Source organism: Tachyglossus aculeatus, chromosome 20 (assembly GCF_015852505.1).
Source record: "Tachyglossus aculeatus isolate mTacAcu1 chromosome 20, mTacAcu1.pri, whole genome shotgun sequence".
Lineage (NCBI taxonomy): Eukaryota > Metazoa > Chordata > Mammalia > Monotremata > Tachyglossidae > Tachyglossus > Tachyglossus aculeatus.
The window spans coordinates 5,678,915-5,699,532 of NC_052085.1; the positions used below are offsets into that span (position 1 = coordinate 5,678,915).

The following is a 20,618-nucleotide window of genomic DNA, read 5'->3' on the forward strand; positions in this document are numbered from 1 at the left end:
GCATCATGGAGTTTGGCCCCTGTTCTTTTCAACTGAACCTTGTATATCTGTGCCAGGCATTTTTTTTTCCAAGATGAAGAGCTAGAAAGTAGCACACAGTGTGTTCCTCGGCCTCACCATAAAATGTAGAAGAAGAAAAAAACAGCTGACTGGTAATCATGAACATGGAGACAGCCAGTACTCTTCGTTAATTTACTCACTGCCCAAGCCTCCCTTTAGTTTCCTGGGCACCCTCTGTTTAAATTCACCAAAATAGTAAGGGAAGGAGGGAAGACTTTTGCACGAAATCCTGGGACTGCCTTCTGGAGTCCTGGATTCTCTACCCAATCTCAAGTATTTCTTTTGAGGCTTAGGCCGGGGTAGATGTTTTCAATTTAAAAAGCAGGTTGAGGGGGCAGGGTTTCCAACAGGCAGTCAGTGGTTCAGTAACGGTGGGAGCAGGGAGGGGAAGAAAGGGAAGTGACAGGAAAATATGCCTTCAAAATGGCAGAGGCATCGTCAACCCACAGGGTGGGTGATAGGCATTGTCGTATACGGGCATCCAGACAAACTAACAGGTATACAGATGCATCAGTACTCCCTATGCACGCACGTGTGTGTGGGCACATACGCAGTCTCACTTTTGCAGACATTCTTGGCATCAGAGAGCCTAAAACAGTCTGCTTTCCTGCCCTAGCTATTGTAAATTACCAGAGGAAAGTTATAGAACCCTTCTGCCATATCCCATGCTGCATCGGCCTCAGGTAGTATGGAGCAAATAGAACAAACTTTCCCTTTGAAGAAAAGCAGCCGTCCTTTTGAGAGAAGTTATCACTTATAGGTTAGGCTGTTCGATCTCCCAGAGGAAATTATTTCGAAAAATCATAGGCATTCAAGGGGCACTGAAAAGGTATCTCATCTAATCGCCCAAGCTTCTGAGAGTAACACACTTAAACCATTCCAGGCAGGTAAGAATCTGATGTCTCCAAAGATCTCCAGTGAAAGAGAGTCCACAAGCTCCCCTGGTGACCTTTACTGTCAGGAAATTCTCCCTAATATCTCCCTTATATCTAACCTAATCCCTCATGCTACAGCTTAAGTTGATTTCCTTTTATTCTGCCCTTGGTGAAAATGGAAAACAGCTGGTTGCTATGTGATAACCTTTCTACTTGAAGACAGATATTGTCACCTTTCATTCTTTTCTACTCTAGGCCCTGTTAAACCAATTCCTTTTTTCCAACGCGCTCAGGCCCACTTTCAGTTCATCATACAGCACCTGCTGGGATGCCTGCTAGCAGAATAGACTTTAAAGTCACAGTGAAGCACAATGTAAAGCGATGCAACCGGGCAGTGAACTAGCCTAAACATACCCCATAAGGGTGTAGAATTGGGCCATCAACATGTGCACTCTTTGTTCCGAGGCTGCCTGTTGATGCAGACTTGGGTGGCTAGAATGTCAACGCCCTCGTCTAACTGTGGTACTCTCCCAAGCACGCAGTAGAAAGCTTTGCACGCAGTAGGAGCTCAGTTAGTACTCTTAATTCAAAATCATATCTCCAGTTCTGGCAAAGATGTGCATTTAGACATGGATCCCCTAGAGTGTAGACTACTTCTCCAACTGCCGCAAATTATTTGTGATAGGCAGTAGCTGCTGTATAGTAAGATTTGTGAGGTGGTCATAAGGAAAAAGTAGGACCATCTGCTCTCAACAAACACATGAAAGATACTATGTATATATAAGAGAAGAAAGTTTTCAGCTCCTCACAGACTTTTTTTTCTGCCAAGTGTGGCAATTACAATTTAAAAGAAAAAAATTACGTAAGATCAAAGTCTGTAGTTAGTAAAAGCTACATATGTACTTTTTCCGTCCTAATGACTAGTAGAACTTAAATATATAAACTCTATTTTTCTCCTTTTGGACATTTAGCAGTACATGGAACCAGTACTGAGCAAAGCAAATGTTTTAGTTTTCGTTTTTCCACTAAAAGGCACCGATATGAAAATAAGTGTATTCAAAGGCTTGCTTATTTGCCAAGCTCCATACTAAGCGCCGGGGTAAATACAAGGTAATCTGGTTGGACACAGTCTCCATCCCACATCAATTTAATATTAATCACACCTTAAGAAAGTAGTATATTTTTGATTGATCCCATCCTCTTCCATCTCTCGAAGCTCTTTGGGGAATTTCTGGCTTCTCCCCACGCTCACGGATTTTAGGCAACCATGTGCATTGAAATCAGGAGCAATGGGCTGGCCTTTGCCCAAAGTCATTCTGCCTCTAGTCAGCCAGAAGCCCGATGATAAATACTGCCCATTAAAATGATAGTTTGTGTTTTTAAGGTTTGAAGGTAACACTTACCAAAATGATGCTTGATTATTGCTCTGAGGCTAGAGGGAAATGGAACCATGGGAAAGCTTTGGAAGATTTGGAGGAGAATGATTTTAGAAAAGTCTGGTTGTGCCCCTGTTTAGGCACCTATTGGAGTCAGAACTGAAGTTGAAGTGGATGTGCGAGATATATTTTTGCAGCATCTGCTGCCCAGGCACTACCATTCCCAAAGATCAGAATCCTCCATTTCTGGGAATCCTCTGGGAATAAGACCCAGGCAGCAACCTGGCAGAATCTTTAAATTCAGCAGAACTGTTGACGGTCTCCGTCTTTGCCTCTCTGCCCGTCTCCGTGCTTGTCACCCCATCTTTGGAGTTCTAGTGTTAAATCATACTAGGTGAAAATTGCTAAGAGAAATTATATTTAGAGCACCGAGTCTCAGCCTTAAATAATCATGCTTCCCCCAATCCCTACAGTTCCCATCATGTGGTCTCCTTTGGAAGAAAGCTTTGTCGACACCCTTGCTGAGACCCCACCTGTGCTTTTGATTATTTTTTTTTTCTTGGCCCTCGGTTAAGACTCATCAATTTGACACTTCAGGGGTTTCTAAAGTGCTTTCAACGTTGGGAAACACTTTTTCAAAATGCCACTTTCCCGATATATGAAAGATCACTACACTATCATCTATCACAAACTGCCCCATGTAGTGCATGTACAACTTGGAGGTTAGAAGTCAAAAGATGTACAGTTCTCTAAGTCATGTGAGATATTTTTCAAATAATTATTAATCCTGTGGGTCAAGCCGACACATGCTGTTATCCCTTACTGCTTCTTATATGTGTCTGTGTTCTCTCTAGGAATGGCAAAATTCTATTCAGAAGAATGCAGGACTTGCATTTATTGAACTCATCAATGAAGGAAGGTAATTCATTTAAAGCTTTTGGACAAGTGATCATTTTGCATTTTATTCCATTGGGTGGCTGTACTTTCTTTACCATCTGTCCCAAAATGCCTGGAGAAGACCTTGGTTATTACAAGAGATTTACTGCCTACATATCATGGCTAAAGAATGTTTAATTTGGTAAACTATAAAGTGTTAAACTCTTAGTTATTGACTGAAAAACCTGGACTCTGTAGAAAAGGACAACAAAGGTTTATCTGATATTTGAGCCACCATCTTAGTGAGTAGCAAGGTTGTTTTACACGGAGGATCAAGGGAGTTCAATCTGTAAACCCATCTGCCACTCCATCTGTTTGGGGAGCAGAATGCACAGTGTTTAAATCTTTTAGTCTATCATGTGTTCACAAGAAATAGTTTTTAATCTCAGTATTTTGGGCTCCCAGAGAAACATACTGAAATAGGTGGAGTTTTGAATGGAAACTGGGAAAGAAGTGTGTAAAGTCAATAGGGTAGTATTATTTGTACCATTGTTTAGTCGTTTGAATTAATCTCTCTCTGGGAGCCATCATTTCTCAGTACTTTATCTCTAACCAGCCGGGTAATAGGCTCTCTTTGGCTTAGTTGGCAGTGGATATATTAAGACAGATGTAGTCATCACCTCTGTGACATGTGTAGCTTCTGTGAGCCAGAGACTTGAGTCCTGTTCAACTTAGGTCTTGGAGTTTTTTGGGGGGGGTTTTCAGACTCCCGGGCAAATGTTCTGTAAATTCTCATAATAGAATGTAATCATTGAATTATTTTTGCCAGTGTAACATACATTTTTTGTTGGAAATTGGAATTTTGATAACTGAATTGTTTAAAACAAACCTCAGTCCCGACTTCGAGTCGATGTGCTTTTTAAAGCATAGAGCTATAAGTTATAACATCAAAAGAGGGAAACCAAAACAGCATCAAGAACTGTGGATAACAAATGCAGTAGTAAAGTATGGGGCAGTCTTTTTGAGTACATGATGTGAAAGAAATTGTCGGTCATGCGTCAGTCTTATAAACTGCATCCACACATACTGAAATTTTTTTTTCTTAAATCGTATTTGTTAAGTGCTTACTACGTGCCAGGCACTGTACTAAGTGCTGAGGGTAGACACAGAGTAATCAGGTTGGATACAGTTCATGTCCATCATGGGGGCTTGTTATCTTAATCTCCATTTTATGGATTTAGGTAACTGAGGGACAGAAAAGTTAAATGACTTGCCCAAGGTCACACAGCAAGCAAGTGGTAGAATCAGGATTAGAACTCAGGTCCTTCTGACTTCCAGGCTGGTGTTCTATCCATTAAGCAGCGTTGCTTCTCACAATCAGTATTCTCAACCCCCTAATCTTTAGGACTCATATGAATGTATGTATTGTGTGTGAGTGTGTGTATGTACGCACATATATACACATACATAGCTCTTCCACTAAACGTGTTTTCATTATGCATTTTGAAGAGGCTGTGACAGCAGAATTAGGGAGTAGTCTTCTGACAATGTACGACTATCTGGACGGAACACCATGCGGTGTTGGAAGAGACCATTGTGTGCATACACATTATTTCCGTCAAAGATTAAATACTACAGGGCCAGTTTTCCTTAACCCAGTACTCTTCAAGAATACAATCCCCACAGATTGTAGAACTCTCTCTCTCTCTCTCTCTCTCTCTCTCTCTCTCTCTCTCTCTCTCTCTCTCTCTCTCTCTCTCTCTCTCTCTCTCTTTGAGAGAGGGAGTTCTATATATACACTCAGTTCTGCCACATTGCTTGATTTCAGTATTTGTTTTGGCTAGAATGATGTAAAGAAATTAGGAAACATTGCTCTAACGAAGCGAGCCTGTTTGGATAGAGCAGTGTCAGAAGTAACGTTTGTGTACCTGTGTGCAACTTCAGACACGGTGACTTCTTCAGAAGCTTTCGTAAATACGGAGTTTTGCAAGAGTGCAGCCCCTCACATTCTAGGAGAACCAAGAGTAGGCACTCAGTCCACTCTGTCTTTCATAACACTTACTCTGTTACTGCCTGTTAGATTGTTGTGTTCTCCCAAGTGCTTAGTACAGTGCCCTGCACACAGTAGGTGCCCAATAAATATGATTGATTTGGTTCTAAGGCACAGGAATAATAAGGAAAATTGAAATCCCCATAATTCAAAAATATAATTTTAGGTGGAAGGTTCACTTTATTGCAGAAATGCTTGAAAAATAAAATAAATACCTAACTAGCTTAAGCTTTATTTCTCCTGCCTTTTCCATGGCAGAGGTGTCAAGGCAGAGTAAAGTGGTGTGCAGACAAAACCACATAAAAACACAGGCAGTTGGAGGCAAAACAAAAGTATTTAAATAGTCTTATGTTATTCCAACTAGATAATGAGACCCTGAATAATCAAGCTGTTGTATCTCAGAACTTAGATTTCAGAAGCTTCTATGTAAATTTGCTGCTTCCCAGCAATTCTGTGAATCTAATCTAATCTATGGGGATCCACCAGTCTCCCTCCAAAATGATCCCAGGGGATTTTCTAGGTTTCCAACCAAGAGAAAAACCACTGTTGTTGAGACCAGCTCAGTCAGCCTGGTTTTGATGTCCTGCTGTTGTGGATTTGGGCTATGAATAAACAGCCTTAAAGAACCATATTTAGGTATAGGAAGTTACAGACCAGTTGTGAATATATCTTAATACTCTAAACTTTTTCAGAAGTACATCATGCAGAGAATGAATATGTGTAGATACTAAGTATGTTCCAGTATGCTTAGAACTATCCATCTTTAATTTGCCCTTGAGGGAACGAAGATAAGAATCTTCAAGAGGAAATTGTTATAAATATTTATCCTACATAACAGTTAAACTTGTGAATACAGTTCATCAATCATAGCTAGAGAATGCAATTGTGCAGTTGTCAACAATTAACAAGACACAAACAGTTGATGAATGTGCAGTTGAATAAAAGTACTCCCTAGGACAGGCTGAAATTATAGACTGGATCATTTAAAGGAATCTAACAAAGGATCTTTATAATTAAAACAAAGCAAGGTTAATGGGATGTAAAATTGCATATAATCTCAATGCACTAATGATTGGATTTTAAATTATCAAAGTGTGAATTGAAGAATCAGAAGAATAAAAAAGACTTTGTGAATTAGAGTTTAAATGATCTGTTTAATAAATCAGTGTTTCCTTTAAAATAAATCTCCCTGATCCTTCTAAAAAAATGTAGGAGACCGTGCTTAGAAAATTTTTAATCTAAAAAGATGTCACTATCCATAATTTTGGATTTTATCTCTTGAAACATAGTTCTTTTTGCCCTATAGATAAAATGAAACAAGGAACATGTTACCATTTTACGATTTTAGAAGATTCCACCAAAAATATAAGGAAAGAAGTCTTACAGGTTTCCGTGTCTGTAGTTTTTTAGTGATAGTATGGCATCTTTGGCAACCTGATTTGATGAATAATTGCCACGTTGGAATTTTTTGCTAAAAGCTGTTTAAATTTGGGCATTTTGCATTTGAGGATCGGCATGTTTTACAAACAAAATAGGAGGATATTTCAGTTGAGGGAAGAAGTTTTCTTTTTATTTTAAATATAAGAGTTATTGGAAGCTGCCTGTTGGAGGGAAAATAGCAAGAGAAACCTCCACCCCTGCAAATTTTTCACGTAGAGTCCGCTCTCAGTATTCATAGTAATTGCCCACTTTGAGTCACTTTTAATTCACTTCACCCCAGGGAACAATACAAAGCTTTGGAAAGCCTATGGAACAAAAATCTGGGGCATCCAAAAGATGTAAGTTGTAAAATTCCCCCAAAAATTAAAGTTTCCTGTCATTTTCCTATATATGGTCCTAGTAATGTATTAAAAAATTCCAAGAATGAAAAGCCGAAAGTTAGTGAACAACCTAAATGTAGTTCTGTCTCAATTCTAAAATGACCTAGGAAATGTGTTTCAAACTTACCAAGTCTCATTGTGGCTTCTGATCAGGGGTAAGGCAAGTCATTGGATCCGGGTAGAGTTGCTTTTGTGGATCTGCAGAAGGGGAGTGTATGATAACTGTCTACCCCGTTGTAAAATCCTGTAAGGTGAGGATCATGTATTTAACTACTTAGGTTGGTTCCCCAAGTTTGACACTCTGTACAAAACAGGCCGGTGCTCAAATAATGTTGGCAGGATTGCCATCTCTGGAGGAGAGGAGGGTTGATGAAGACCCCCCCCCCCCCAATTAAATTTTTAATTTTTAATTTGTACCTGCTGGGACAGGTACAAGTTAATTGGTTCCGACACAATCCCTGTCCCGCTTGGGACTCACAGTCTAAGTAGGAGGCCTTCCCAGACTGAGCCCTTTCCTTCCTTTTCCCCTCCCCATCCCCCCACCACCCTACCTCTTTCCCCTCCCCACAGCACCTGTATATATGTTTGTACAGATTTATTACTCTATTTTACTTGTACATATTTACTATTCTATTTATCTTATTTTGTTAATATATTCTGTTTTGTTGTCTGTCTCCCCCTTCTAGACTGTGAGCCCGTTATTGGGTAGGGACCGTCTCTATATGTTGCCAACTTGTACTTCCCAAGCGCTTAGTTCTATTTATCTTATTTTGTTAATATATTCTGTTTTGTTGTCTGTCTCCCCCTTCTAGACTGTGAGCCCGTTATTGGGTAGGGACCGTCTCTGTATGTTGCCAACTTGTACTTCCCAAGCGCTTAGTACAGTGCTCTGCACACAGTAAGCGCTCAATAAATACGATTGAATGAATGAATGAATGAAGTAAGAGGGAGAACAGTTATCCCCATTTTGCAGTTGAGGAAAGTGAGGTATGAAGAACTTAAGTGATTTGCCCAAGGTCACATAGCAAACAAGTGGCAGAACTGGGAGTAGAACCCATGACCTTCTGATTCCCAGGCTCGTGCTCTTTCCGCTGGGCCAAACTGCTTCTCATTGAGATTATGGGAGTAAAGCTAGTAGAGTGTAGGTGTTGGGGCCTTGTGTTCCATCCTCACTGTAAAATAGAGACTGACGAGAAGCTGGAGCTCTAATCTCCTCACCGTACCTCGTTCTTGCCTGTCCTGCCATCGACCCCTGGCCCACGTCATTCCCCCGGGCCTGGAATGCCCTCCCTCTGCCCATGCACAAGCTAGCTCTCTTCCTCCCTTCAAGGCCCTACTGGGAGCTCACCTCCTCCAGGAGGCCTTCCCAGACTGAGCCCCTTCCTTCCTCTCCCCCTCACCCCCCTCTCCATCCCCCCATCTTACCTCCTTCCCTTCCCCACAGCACCTGTATATATGTATATATGTTTGTACATATTTGTTACTCTATTTTACCTGTACATATCTATTCTATTTATTTTATTTTGTTAGTATGTTTGGTTTTGTTCTCTGTCTCCCCCTTTTATACTGTGAGGGAATGTGTATGTTTATTGTTACATTGTACTCTTCCAAGTGCTTATTACAGTCTCGGCACACAGTAAGTGCTCAAGAAATACGATTGAAAAATGAATACGAAGGGCAGCCGAGAGAGTGGTATGATCTTCTAGACTGTGAGCCCACTGTTGGGTAGGGACTGTCTCTATATGTTGCCAACTTGTACTTCCCAAGCGCTTAGTACATTGCTCTGCACACAGTAAGTGCTCAATAAATGCGATTGATGATGATGATGATGATTGATGATAATATGAAGGACTCCAGACTGTACTACTCCCTTCTCTCTGACCTAAGTAAGGAACTAGCACTTTGGGCAGGAGAGCTACACGCTGTGTGTGTAGCTCTGTGAATATCTTTATGTGTTCTGGCTTTATGTACATATCTGTGCCTCTTATTTTTCTCAAAACTCCCCTGGTCCTTGCTTCCAGGAACCCACCCCAAATGTTCCCCCATACTCAAAATATCCGACAACCCTCTGGAACAATACAGGAATGCTACTCTACAGCCTCATATGACTGTATAAACTAAGAAATGGGATACAGTTTAGGGGAGGGGTGAGAGACAGAATAGTGAGCACATATTCCCAATCAAGCAATATGGTGTAGTGGGCCTTGAAGTCGTGGATTCTGATGCCAGCTCCGCCACTTGTCTTCTGTGTGACCTTGGACACATCACCTCACTTTTCTGTGTCTGTTATTTCATCTGTAAAATAGGGATTTAGACTGTGAGCCCCATGAGGGACAGGGACTGTGTCCAACCCCATTTGCTTGTATCCACCCCAGTGCTTAGTACATTGCCCAGCACGAAGTAACCACTTAAATACCATAAGCATTATTGTTGTTGTTATTATTAGAAGCACCACGTCCAGGGAGTGGTACTCTGCACCCAGAAAGATTCCTTACAAATGTGTGGAAGATGGCTTGGGGGAAATTTGCTCTGCCCTTCCATGTGGGGAGTTATTCTCTGTTCCAAGCAAGAGTGAGCTCAGTTGGAGCAGAATGTGGTGGTAGTTTCCAGGGGTGGAGGGGGGGATGGAGGGAGGTCGTGAAGGATCTCTGTGCCTGGAAGTGGACTGTGTCCCCTGGAAATACTGGGGAATAGAGCTCGTAGAACATGTAATTATTCCCATGATAATTCACACCAAATGCTAACTTCGAAAATGTTAGTTTAGCTGTGCCCATTAGAGCCTTTCTAAGAAGAAATCTAGGGAAATTCAGTTGTCTTATGAAATCACCTTGGTGACCGGGAGGATATGGTACGTTTATCCTTCTTGCCTAATGGCCTTTGGCCAAGTGCAGTCAAGTGATGTAGTCATTCACTGTTTTGTCAGAGAGCTTGTTGTGTGTATCCCTTTCCACTGATGGATAGCCTGCAGGTGCTGGAGGACAGAGCGTACTCAGGTTCTGGTCCCGGTTCTCTCGGAGCTTACAGTTCACTTCAAGAAAATATAAATTATTATGATGGACAGTTTTCTCTCGTTTTCACTAATGGAAAAGGATAAATTGGTCTGTCTCCGTGAAACTGTTCTGTGACTCAAGAGCTGGGACACAACCCTTAGCCCTCAATTTGCCCCTTGCAGTTGAGGATGTGGAAGCGAGGTGCCCGCCAGGACTACAGTGAGAAGCGCTCCTTCCTGCCATTCATTCAGTCGTATTTATTGAGCGCTTACTGTGTGCAGAGCACTGTACTAAGCACTTGGGAAGTACAAGTTGGCAACATATAGAGACGATCCCTACCCAACAGTGGGCTCACAGTCTAGAAGATCATACCACTCTCTCGGCTGCCCTTCGTATTCATTTTTCAATCGTATTTATTGAGCACTTACTGTGTGCAGAGACTGTAGTAAGCACTTGGAAGAGTACAATGTAACAATAAACATACACATTCCCTGCCCATAGTATGCTTCCAGTCTATATCATTGATAGACTGCTTCTGCAGCCAAAGGTCTATAGACTACCCTGGCCTTCCTCAAAGGAAAAAAAAAAAAAACCCAACAAAAAAACAAGTTCCTGACCAAGCACTCCTTCTTTACGTGTCTGCTGTCTTCATCTGATAATCCCACTGCTTGCAGTCTTCCCAAGCCAACTCCTTTTTGTACATCACATCCCACTATATAAGCCCTTGCCCGCTCCAGGGACTCCTTCCTCTTCCCAGTCCTCCCCACCTTCAAGCCTTGCCTAAAGCACAGGTTGTCCTTGAGGCAATCTCAATCACTTTACCACCCCTCCTAAAGCCACTCTTAGCATTTCTTTGTGTGTGCATATATCTCAATTTCTGTACTCCGTTTCCTTTTCCATACTCAGGCTTGTGGATTGGATTGTAGTAAATCTTGATGCAAAACTCATGCTGATTTTTGCATGTTCCTTGACCTCCTGGGCAGAAGGTTCCTACTAGGGCAGAGGTTGGTAAAGCCAAAGACAAGGAATGAAATGTAATTCAAGAGAAGCAGTGTGGCTTAGTGGAAAGAGCACAAGCCTAGGAGTCAGAAGGACCTGGGTTTTCATCTTGGCTCTGCCACCCATCTGCTGTGGGGCCTTAGGCAAGTTACTTAACTTCTCTGTGCCTGGTACCTCATCTGCAAAATGGGGATTGAGATTGTGAACCCCTTGTAAGACATGGACTGTGTCTAACCTTATTATTTTATATCTACCCCAGCGCTTAGTACGTTGCCTGGCACCTTGGAAGCATTTAACGAATACCATTTAAAAAGCACACAAAAAAGCAAGTAGGACTGTGGAAAACAAAACAAAAAATCCAATCTAAGCCTGTTGCAATAAGTCTGCGTGCTGATTTATTACCTCTGAGGCTGGGAACACACTGTGTTTCTCCTTTATGGTAGGTTGTTAGTATTACACAGGGAACTAATTGTAACTTTTAAAGACCATTTCTCCTTAAGGTATCATTGTGTTGTTAGCATTACACAGGGAACTAATTGTAACTGTTAGAATTCATTGTTACCAGTAAACTAATGGTCACCGTGAACTTTAACCCAGTTGTGGTAAGAATGAACTTTAAAGCAGATATGGTAAGAGTGAATGTTAAAGCAGATATGATGAGTCAACTTTAAAGCAGTTAAGGTAAGAGTCACCTTTAAAGCAGTTGTGGTAACAGTGAACTTGAAGCTGTTAAAGTGAAGTTCCCTGTGTACTGCTAATGATTTATTGATACAAAAAAGGAGAAGAATGATATGACCCAGATGAAGCTGGCTTGAAATGACAGGTAATGTTATCCACTGCCAAGGAAAACCATGCTTATTTAAAACTGTATACAGTGGTAACCAAAACAGAATTCAGAAAACTGAACTTGGGCACCCAGAACTGCAGTTAGGGAAACCATGGTTGCCAAGAAAAACCTGTATTTTATTCTGGTTGAGCCTATACGTGTTCATAGTTGAGCACTCTCGCTCAACTCTCGCTCAACTATGAAATCTCTCATTCCATCCCTTCTCCCCTCCTTAACTTCCATCTTCAACCGCTCACTCTCCACTGGTTCCTTCCCCTCTGCCTTCAAACATGCCCATGTCTCTCCCATCCTAAAAAAACCCTCTCTTGACCCCACCTCACCTTCTAGTTATCGTCCCATATCCCTCCTACCATTCCTTTCCAAACTCCTTGAACGAGTTGTCTACATGCGCTGCCTAGAATTCCTCAACAACAACTCTCTCCTCGACCCCCTCCAGTCTGGCTTCCGTCCCCTTCATTCCACGGAAACTGCGCTCTCAAAGGTCACCAATGACCTCCTGCTTGCCAAATCCAACGGCTCATACTCTGTCCTAATCCTCCTCGACCTCTCAGCTGCCTTTGACACTGTGGACCACCCCCTTCTCCTCAACACGTTATCTGACCTTGGCTTCACAGACTCCGTCCTCTCCTGGTTCTCCTCTTACCTCTCCGGTCGTTCTTTCTCAGTCTCTTTTGCAGGCTCCTCCTCCCCCTCCCATCCTCTTACTGTGGGGGTTCCCCAAGGTTCAGTGCTTGGTCCCCTTCTGTTCTCAATCTACACTCACTCCCTTGGTGACCTCATTCGCTCCCACGGCTTCAACTATCACCTCTACGCTGATGACACCCAGATCTACATCTCTGCCCCTGCTCTCTCCCCCTCCCTCCAGGCTCGCATCTCCTCCTGCCTTCAGGACATCTCCATCTGGATGTCCGCCCGCCACCTAAAGCTCAACATGTCGAAGACTGAGCTCCTTGTCTTCCCTCCCAAACCGTGTCCTCTCCCTGACTTTCCCATCTCTGTTGACGGCACTACCATCCTTCCCGTCTCACAAGCCCGCAACCTTGGTGTCATCCTCGACTCCGCTCTCTCATTCACCCCTCACATCCAAGCCGTCACCAAAACCTGCCGGTCTCAGCTCCGCAACATTGCCAAGATCCGCCCTTTCCTCTCCATCCAAACCGCCACCCTGCTAATTCAAGCTCTCATCCTATCCCGTCTGGACTACTGCACTAGCCTTCTCTCTGATCTCCCATCCTCGTGTCTCTCTCCACTTCAATCCATACTTCATGCTGCTGCCCGGATTATCTTTGTCCAGAAACGCTCTGGACATATCACTCCCCTCCTCAAAAACCTCCAATGGCTACCGATCAATCTGCGCATCAGGCAGAAACTCCTCACCCTGGGCTTCAAGGCTCTCCATCACCTCGCCCCCTCCTACCTCACCTCCCTTCTCTCCTTCTACTGCCCAGCCCGCACCCTCCGCTCCTCCACCACTAATCTCCTCACTTTACCTCGCTCTCACCTGTCCCGCCATCGACCCCCGGCCCACGTCATCCCCCGGGCCTGGAATGCCCTCCCTCTGCCCATCCGCCAAGCTAGCTCTCTTCCTCCCTTCAAGGCCCTGCTGAGAGCTCACCTCCTCCCGGAGGCCTTCCCAGACTGAGCCCCTTCTTTCCTCTCCCCCTCGTCCCCCTCTCCATCCCCCCGTCTTACCTCCTTCCCTTCCCCACAGCACCTGTATATATGTATATATGGTTGTACATATTTATTACTCTGTTTATTTATTTATTTATTTTACTTGTACATTTCTATCCTACTTATTTTATTTTGTTGGTATGTTTGGTTCTGTTCTCTGTCTCCCCCTTTTAGACTGTGAGCCCACTATCGGGTAGGGACTGTCTCTATGTGATGCCAATTTGTACTTCCCAAGCGCTTAGTACAGTGCTCTGCACATAGTAAGCGCTCAATAAATACGATTGATTGATTGATTGAGGGAAAAATTTTAAAAATCAAAATCTTGATACCTGCTCAGGTTAATAAAATTGACTTTGAAGGTAATTCATTCATTCATATTTATTGAGCACTTACTGTGTGCAGAGCATTGTACTAAGTGCTTGGGAAAGTACAATACAACAATAAACAGTGACATTCCCTGCCCACAGTGAGCTGGCATAGGCTGTTTGAATTTAGGAATTTCTGATCTTTAACTTACTTTCTCACCTTGGGCTGTGATACCAAAAGCTCTATTAACCTTTAATAAACAGGTTTAAAAGATGGGGTGGGTTTTTTTACATGTTTTCTTTGACAAAGGGACATCTTGCCCTAGATATAAAGAGTGGGAAATTTTGTGTTTGGTAAATGGCAGATATCCTTTCTGAGGGGCATATTTAGCCAGCAAGTGAGAGAGAGGAAGCGTAGACATTTAATAACCTCGTTTCCTGGATATTAATCCTGGCCAAACAGGAATCCATGGAAAATAATATTGCTTGAGCTGGAAAGTTAGCCTTTATATCTTGTAATGGATTCTCCAACCCTAAAGCTGTGAGGCAAAGACTCATGATATCCGGTACCTGGTATTTAAAGCTCCTTTTTCAAGGGTCTGTATTGATTCTTTTGCCACTTATGTTGGTCTTTCTCAGAATTTTCTGACTCCTGTCATCTTTAGAGATCTTTTGCTGCAGTATTTTTTAAAAAATTCTGGGTACTAGAAAGAATTTCCATTGAAATGCATCTGCCCCTCTGTTTTGGCCAGTGAGATTACTGTTGAATAGTATTTATTGAGTGCTTACTGTGTGCAGAGCACTGTACTAAACCCTTGGGAGAATACAAAATAAGAATTGGTAGACCCGTTCCCTGCCCACAGTGAGCCTACACTCTAGGGGTCAGACAGATATAAATAAATTTTGGATATGTACATATGTGCTGTGAGGCTGAGGGAGGGGTTAAAAGGAGCAAATCCAAGCACAACGGTGAAGCAGAAGAAAGTGGGAGAAGAGGAAATGAGGGCTTAGGAAAGGCCTCTTGGAGGAGATGTGCCTTCAATAAGACTTTGAATGTGGGGAGAGTTTGTCAGTTATAAAGAGGGAGGCCAGTGACAGGAAATGGTACTATGTTTTTACCCCTCCTATTAGTTGTCAGAGATTGTCAGTGTTGTCTTCACGTTATTGCCGGGATCAGTCCCACCAACCCTAAAGTGCCAGGAAAGTTACTTAACACAAATCATATCATGAAATAATGGATTCTGTGTCTGACAGTTCACAGGTTTGGGGAAGATTCCTGCAGCAAACCATCCCATGGCCAATCGTATTCAGTATTTACGTCAGTGTTTTGGAACAAATGGACTGTTCACTCATAATAATTATAATAATGATGATGGCATTTGTTAAGCGCTTACTATGTGCGAAGCACTGTTCTAAGCGCCGGGGGGATACAAGGTGATCAGGTTGTCCCACGTGGGGCTCACAGTCTTAATCCCCATTTTACAGATGAGGGAACTGAGGCTCAGAGAAGTTAAGTGACTTACCCAAGGTCACACAGCTGACAAGTGGCGGAGCCGGGATTCGAACCCTTGACCTCTGGCTCCCAAGCCCGGGCTCTTTCCACTGACCCACACTGCTTCTCTACATAATAGTAGAGTCTGTTTGTGTTGGCAAGTTGAAGATCACTGCTGACTGGTGAAAGCAGTCTCAGTGGCATGGAGAGAGTGGAAACTGGATTGTAGGGGATCAAGAAGGAGTTGGAGGAGAGGAAATGGAGTCAGTGGGTGTTTACAACCTTTCTGAGAGTACAGAGATAGGAAGGATATGGGGTGTTAGCTGCTGGGTACAGCAGGATCCAGAGAGGTTTTTTTTTTTTAGAATAGAGGCCTGAAGGGCAATTCAGTGTTTGGTATTATGGCAGACATTCCTTTCTGAGGTCCATATTTAGTTGGCAAGTGGGGCGAAAGTAATAGGTAGGCATTTAATAACCTAATTTCCTGGCTGCTATTCCAGGCCAAACAAGAGTCTAGGGAAGCCATTGGAGAGTGAGTGGGGGAAGAGGATGCACAGGAAGGGAAAAGAGTGCCTGAAGTGCACTCTTCTTGGAAGCCACAGGTGACAGGGATAGATTTGGAAAGTGGGTGGGAGATTTCCTCTTAGAAGCTTGAGGGTGTTGGGGTGGGAGAGAGTTAGAGAGGTGAAGAGGAGACTTGGGAGAACTCATTCCTGAAAACAGTAATCAATGAGCTGAGTAAAGAGACTCTGCACTTCGTTTTCCCACATTTTGTGTGGACAGGTAAATTGAGTTGAGTGGGGGGGATAAGCGTTTTTTGTTTTTGTTTAGGGCCAAAATATACAGATGGAAGCACTTCTTCCCACAGTGGGTGGTGAAAATGAAATTCCTTCTGGACCATAAATGTTTCAGTTCAAACAGCAAAATAGGACCTCAAAATTTCAAATTTTCCGCATCGTTCCAAGAAGACACAAAAGAACCTGTAGCTTATGAGAGATAAACTCAAAAGGCAGTGGAGGTACACTGTTTAGTATGTGGAGGAACGGGCAAGGCCTCACCAACCACAGCCCTAGACCTCTGGATTTGGAATAATAATAATAACAATAATAATATGGTACTTGTTAAGCACTTATGTGCCAAGCACTATACTAAGCATTGGGGTAGATACAAGACAATCAGGTTGGACACGGTCCCTGCCCCACATGGGACTCACAGTCTAAGAAGGAGAGAGAACAGGTTCTGAATCCCCATTTTAGAGATGAGGGAAAAGAAGCCCAGAGAAGTTAAATGACTTGTCCAAGGTTACACAGCTGGCAAGTGGTGGAGCCAGGTTTAGAACTCAGGTCCTCTGGCTCCTAGGCCTGTGCTCTTTCCATTAGGCTATGCCACTTCTCTTCCCAAGCCACAGAGGTAGTTCTTTTCCACTCTCCCTGAAGTTAGAGGGATAAGCTCCTCTCCCTGGTCAGTCAATCAATGGTATTTATTGAGCCAAACTCCATATTAGGAGCTTGAGAGAGAACAATACTATAGAATTGACAGACAATTTCCCTGCCCCCAAGGAGCTCACAGTCTAGAGGTGGAGTTAGAAATTAAATTACTGATGGGGAATGGGACAGTGTTTACATGCTGTGGGGCTATGGGTGGGGTGAACATCAGGTTTTTAAGGCATACCTCCGAATGCATAGGGAACATAAAAGGGAGAGAAACTGGGAAAAACAGAGAGCCTAGTCAGGGAAGGCCTCTTGGAGGAGGTATGCTGTTAATAGGAGTTGGAAGGCTGGGAAGGTGGTGATTTGAGGGATTTTATAATAATAATAATAATAATTTTGGTATTTGTAACGCGCTTACTATGTGCAAAGCACTGTTCTAAGCACTGGGGTAGATATAAGGTGATCAGGTTGTCCCATGTGGGGCTCACAATCGTAATCCCCATTTTACCGATGAGGTAACTGAGGCACAGCAAAGTGAAGTGACTTGCCCAAAGTCACACAGCTGACAAGGGGCCGAGCTGGGATTGACCTCTGACTCCTAAGCCTGTGCTGTTTCCACTGAAAAGAGGAGGGAGTTCATTCAGTCGTATTTATTGAGCGCTTACTGTGTGCAGAGCACTGTACTAAGCGCTTGGGAAGTACAAGTTGGCAACATACAGAGACGGTCCCTACCCAACAGTGGGCTTACAGTCTAGAAGGGGGAGACAGACAACAAAACAAAACATGTAGTCAGGTGTCAAGTCATCAGAATAAATAGAAGTAAAGCTAGATGCACATCATGGACAAAATCAATAGAATAGTAAATATGTAGTATATGTAAAATAAATAGAGTCATAAATCTGTACAAACATATATACAGGTGCTGTGGGGAGGGGAAGGAGATGGGTGGGGAGGGGGAGAGGAAGAAGGGGGCTCAGTCTGGGAAGGCCTCCTGGAGGAGGTGAGCTCTCAAGGTTACGGGGTCTTTGGTGACAAGCCAAGTGTCTTATATCCGAGAGTGAGGAGTTTTTGGTTGATGATGAGGTGGATGGTGAAAGGACAGACAGCAGGGTGGAGGAACTGAGGCACAAGATAGAGATCTCACTTTCCTTGGCCTTGGCCTCAGCCTCAGGTACTTGTCATTCTCCCCTAGCTTTAACTATTTGCTGGTTGTGAGTAAAGCTCTTTTGTCATTTGCATTGGCTTCTTAAGGATTTAGCATTTTGTGTGTTTAGAAGATACTGTCCCAAAGGAGTTGCCCTGCTGAATTAGGAGTTGGGTGCTGCATTAATTAATTATTGGGATACTTTACACATTGGAAGAATCTAATCCCGTATGTTTTATCATTGCATTTCATTTGTCAATACGTATTATAAATGTATTTCAACAATAAGGTGTGCACGGATGCCTAGTATCTGCATTACCAATGATTGATTCATGAAATTAATTCAGTCCAACGTGGAAACAAATTTAAAGGGCATTTTATCATTTCAGATTACTGTGTCATGCTATGAAAGACCATATCGTTCGAGTTGCGAATGAAGCTGAGTTTATTTTGAACAGACAGAGAGCAGAGGACGTACACAAACATGCCGAATTTGAGGTAAGCTCTTGAGGGAATGAAATCTTGCTTTTCTGTTTTCAGTCAGCCAACACCTAAGTGGTAACACTACACAAGAAAGGGGTTTTTTTTTTTTAAGAAAAAATTACATTGAAGGCATTTCCAAACCCATTTTTAAAGGCTTTGGTAAATGTCAAGCACAAGGAACTAGTTTATCGTCTTGTCCCCGTCATTGAAATCCATGGAAACATTTACAACTTGAAGAAATCCCTTCATCAAAATGTCTGCTAATTCATGATGACATATCAATAAGCAGACACAGAACTTTGCTGAATTATTTTAAGGAACAGTGCAGATAAAAATTTTATAGTGTAATTAAATTGGTAGGTTTTTCACAAGCAGAGCTTTCAAAACCCCTAAATGGATATTACTATGAGGGTTTATTGTACGTAAAAAAACTTATACTCTTACCTACCATTTGGTTCACTGAATAGGTTTTTTCGTGTTATTTGGATCATTTCAGAAAATTAGGAAAGCAAGTCACTTAACGAAAGCAGGGAGCTACACCAGATATTTCAAAATTCACAGCATCTCTTTCATTCAATGATTCCCTGACTTCTAAACCGATGTTTCCTTTCTAATTTGGTTTAGATTCTATGGCTTCTAAGCCTACATTTACTTTCTGATTTGGTTTGGTTAATTTGGTTTAAAAACACTTACATACCGTTTTAGAGAGGCAGTGTGGCATAGTGGAAAGAGCACGGGCTTGGGAGTCAGAGGTCGTGGGTTCTAATCCCAGCTCCGCCACTGACTAGCTGTGTGACTTTGGGCAAGTCATTAGACTTCTCTGTGCCTCAGTTACCTCATCTGTAAAATGGGGATTAAGACTGTGAGCCCCACCTGGGATAACGTGATTATCTTGTATCATCCCCAGCACTTAGAACAGTGCTTGGCACATAATAAGCACTTAACAAATGCCATCATTATTATTTATTATTATTGCTAAAAGGAAAATGGATGTAATAATAATAATGACATTTATTATGCACTTCCTATCTGCTAAACACTGGGGTAGAGTCAAGATTACCAGATTGGACACTGTCCTAATCCCTCACGGGGCTCACAATCTATTTCATTGGCATTTTACAGGTGGGGAAACTGAGGCCAAAAGAAGTTGAATGACTTGCCTAAAGGCACACAGCAGGCCAGTGGTAGAGATGGGACTAGAACTCATGTCTTCTGACTCCCAGGGCTCAAGAGGCCGTGGATGATGTGTGTTGTTCTTGATGGACTCTCCCAAACCCTAGGAGAGTGCTTTGAAGGCACTCAGTAGATATTACTAATATAGTTCAAAAATAATATTGTGGTATTCTGTAAGCAATTATGTGCCAAACACTGCACTAAGCAATGGGGTAGATGTGTAAATAATATATAAATTGTATTGGAGATTTTAAAGCAATCAGAAAACAATAATTTCCCATTCTGTTCAGTGATTTATTGTACGTTGTGGTGCTAATACACGACCTAGTAAATCAGGTACATTCATCATTGTTAATATTTCAGTCTTAAATCGTACAATGCATTTGTATTTCTAAAAGCAGCTCAGAGGGGGTCAAAATGAGGGTCAAATGCCCTATGAATTAGGGTGGATTGACATCTGAACCAGGAAAATGATAAATAGCTAAACCAATTTTTTTAAAAAATCTTGTCACATGTACCCATCGGTATTGTGTGGCGAGAAGCTGAAGCCAGCAATCTCAGTTTTGATGAGGTTTTTATCTCAGTGAAGCAGCTCTCTTAAGCCTACGGTTTGATGTACTAGTTCTTGTGCTCCTTGACCTAGCAGAAAAGTATGAGGCAGTGAGATATCTGTTGTCATTTTGAATACATATAACCTTTACTTCATTTTGTCAGACCAGACAGCAGGCACTTTGTCATTTGGGGTTGCAACAACTTTATTACCAAACCTATCCTGGATATTTTGAACCGTGATAAAAGCACATTTACAATTAAGTGTTTGTCAGAGTGAAGTTTCATATTGCCTCGGTGATAAATAACATTTGATATTTACCAGGACATCATGAAGTAACCTAAGATGACAAGAAAAGATTGAGTTATACGCTCTTTGAAGAATATGTTGAGGTATAAGATCTGTCAGAACTCTAGACAAAATGAGAATATTCAATTAGCTTTCAACTTCTGTTAGCAAATACAATTTAGAATA

General features: G+C 42.4%; 1 protein-coding gene across 7 annotated transcripts in view; it reads left to right on the forward strand.

Annotated features, from left to right (window-relative positions):
- Positions 1 to 20,618, forward strand: part of NBEA (neurobeachin) — a 448,073-nt gene that overhangs the window by 203,339 nt on the left and 224,116 nt on the right. For all 7 annotated transcript variants that reach the window (XM_038761708.1, XM_038761703.1, XM_038761704.1 and 4 more), the window contains 2 exons: positions 3,166 to 3,230; positions 18,328 to 18,436. In XM_038761708.1, coding sequence (XP_038617636.1) covers positions 3,166 to 3,230; positions 18,328 to 18,436 — 174 coding nt within the window. The remainder of the gene's footprint in view (positions 1 to 3,165; positions 3,231 to 18,327; positions 18,437 to 20,618) is intronic.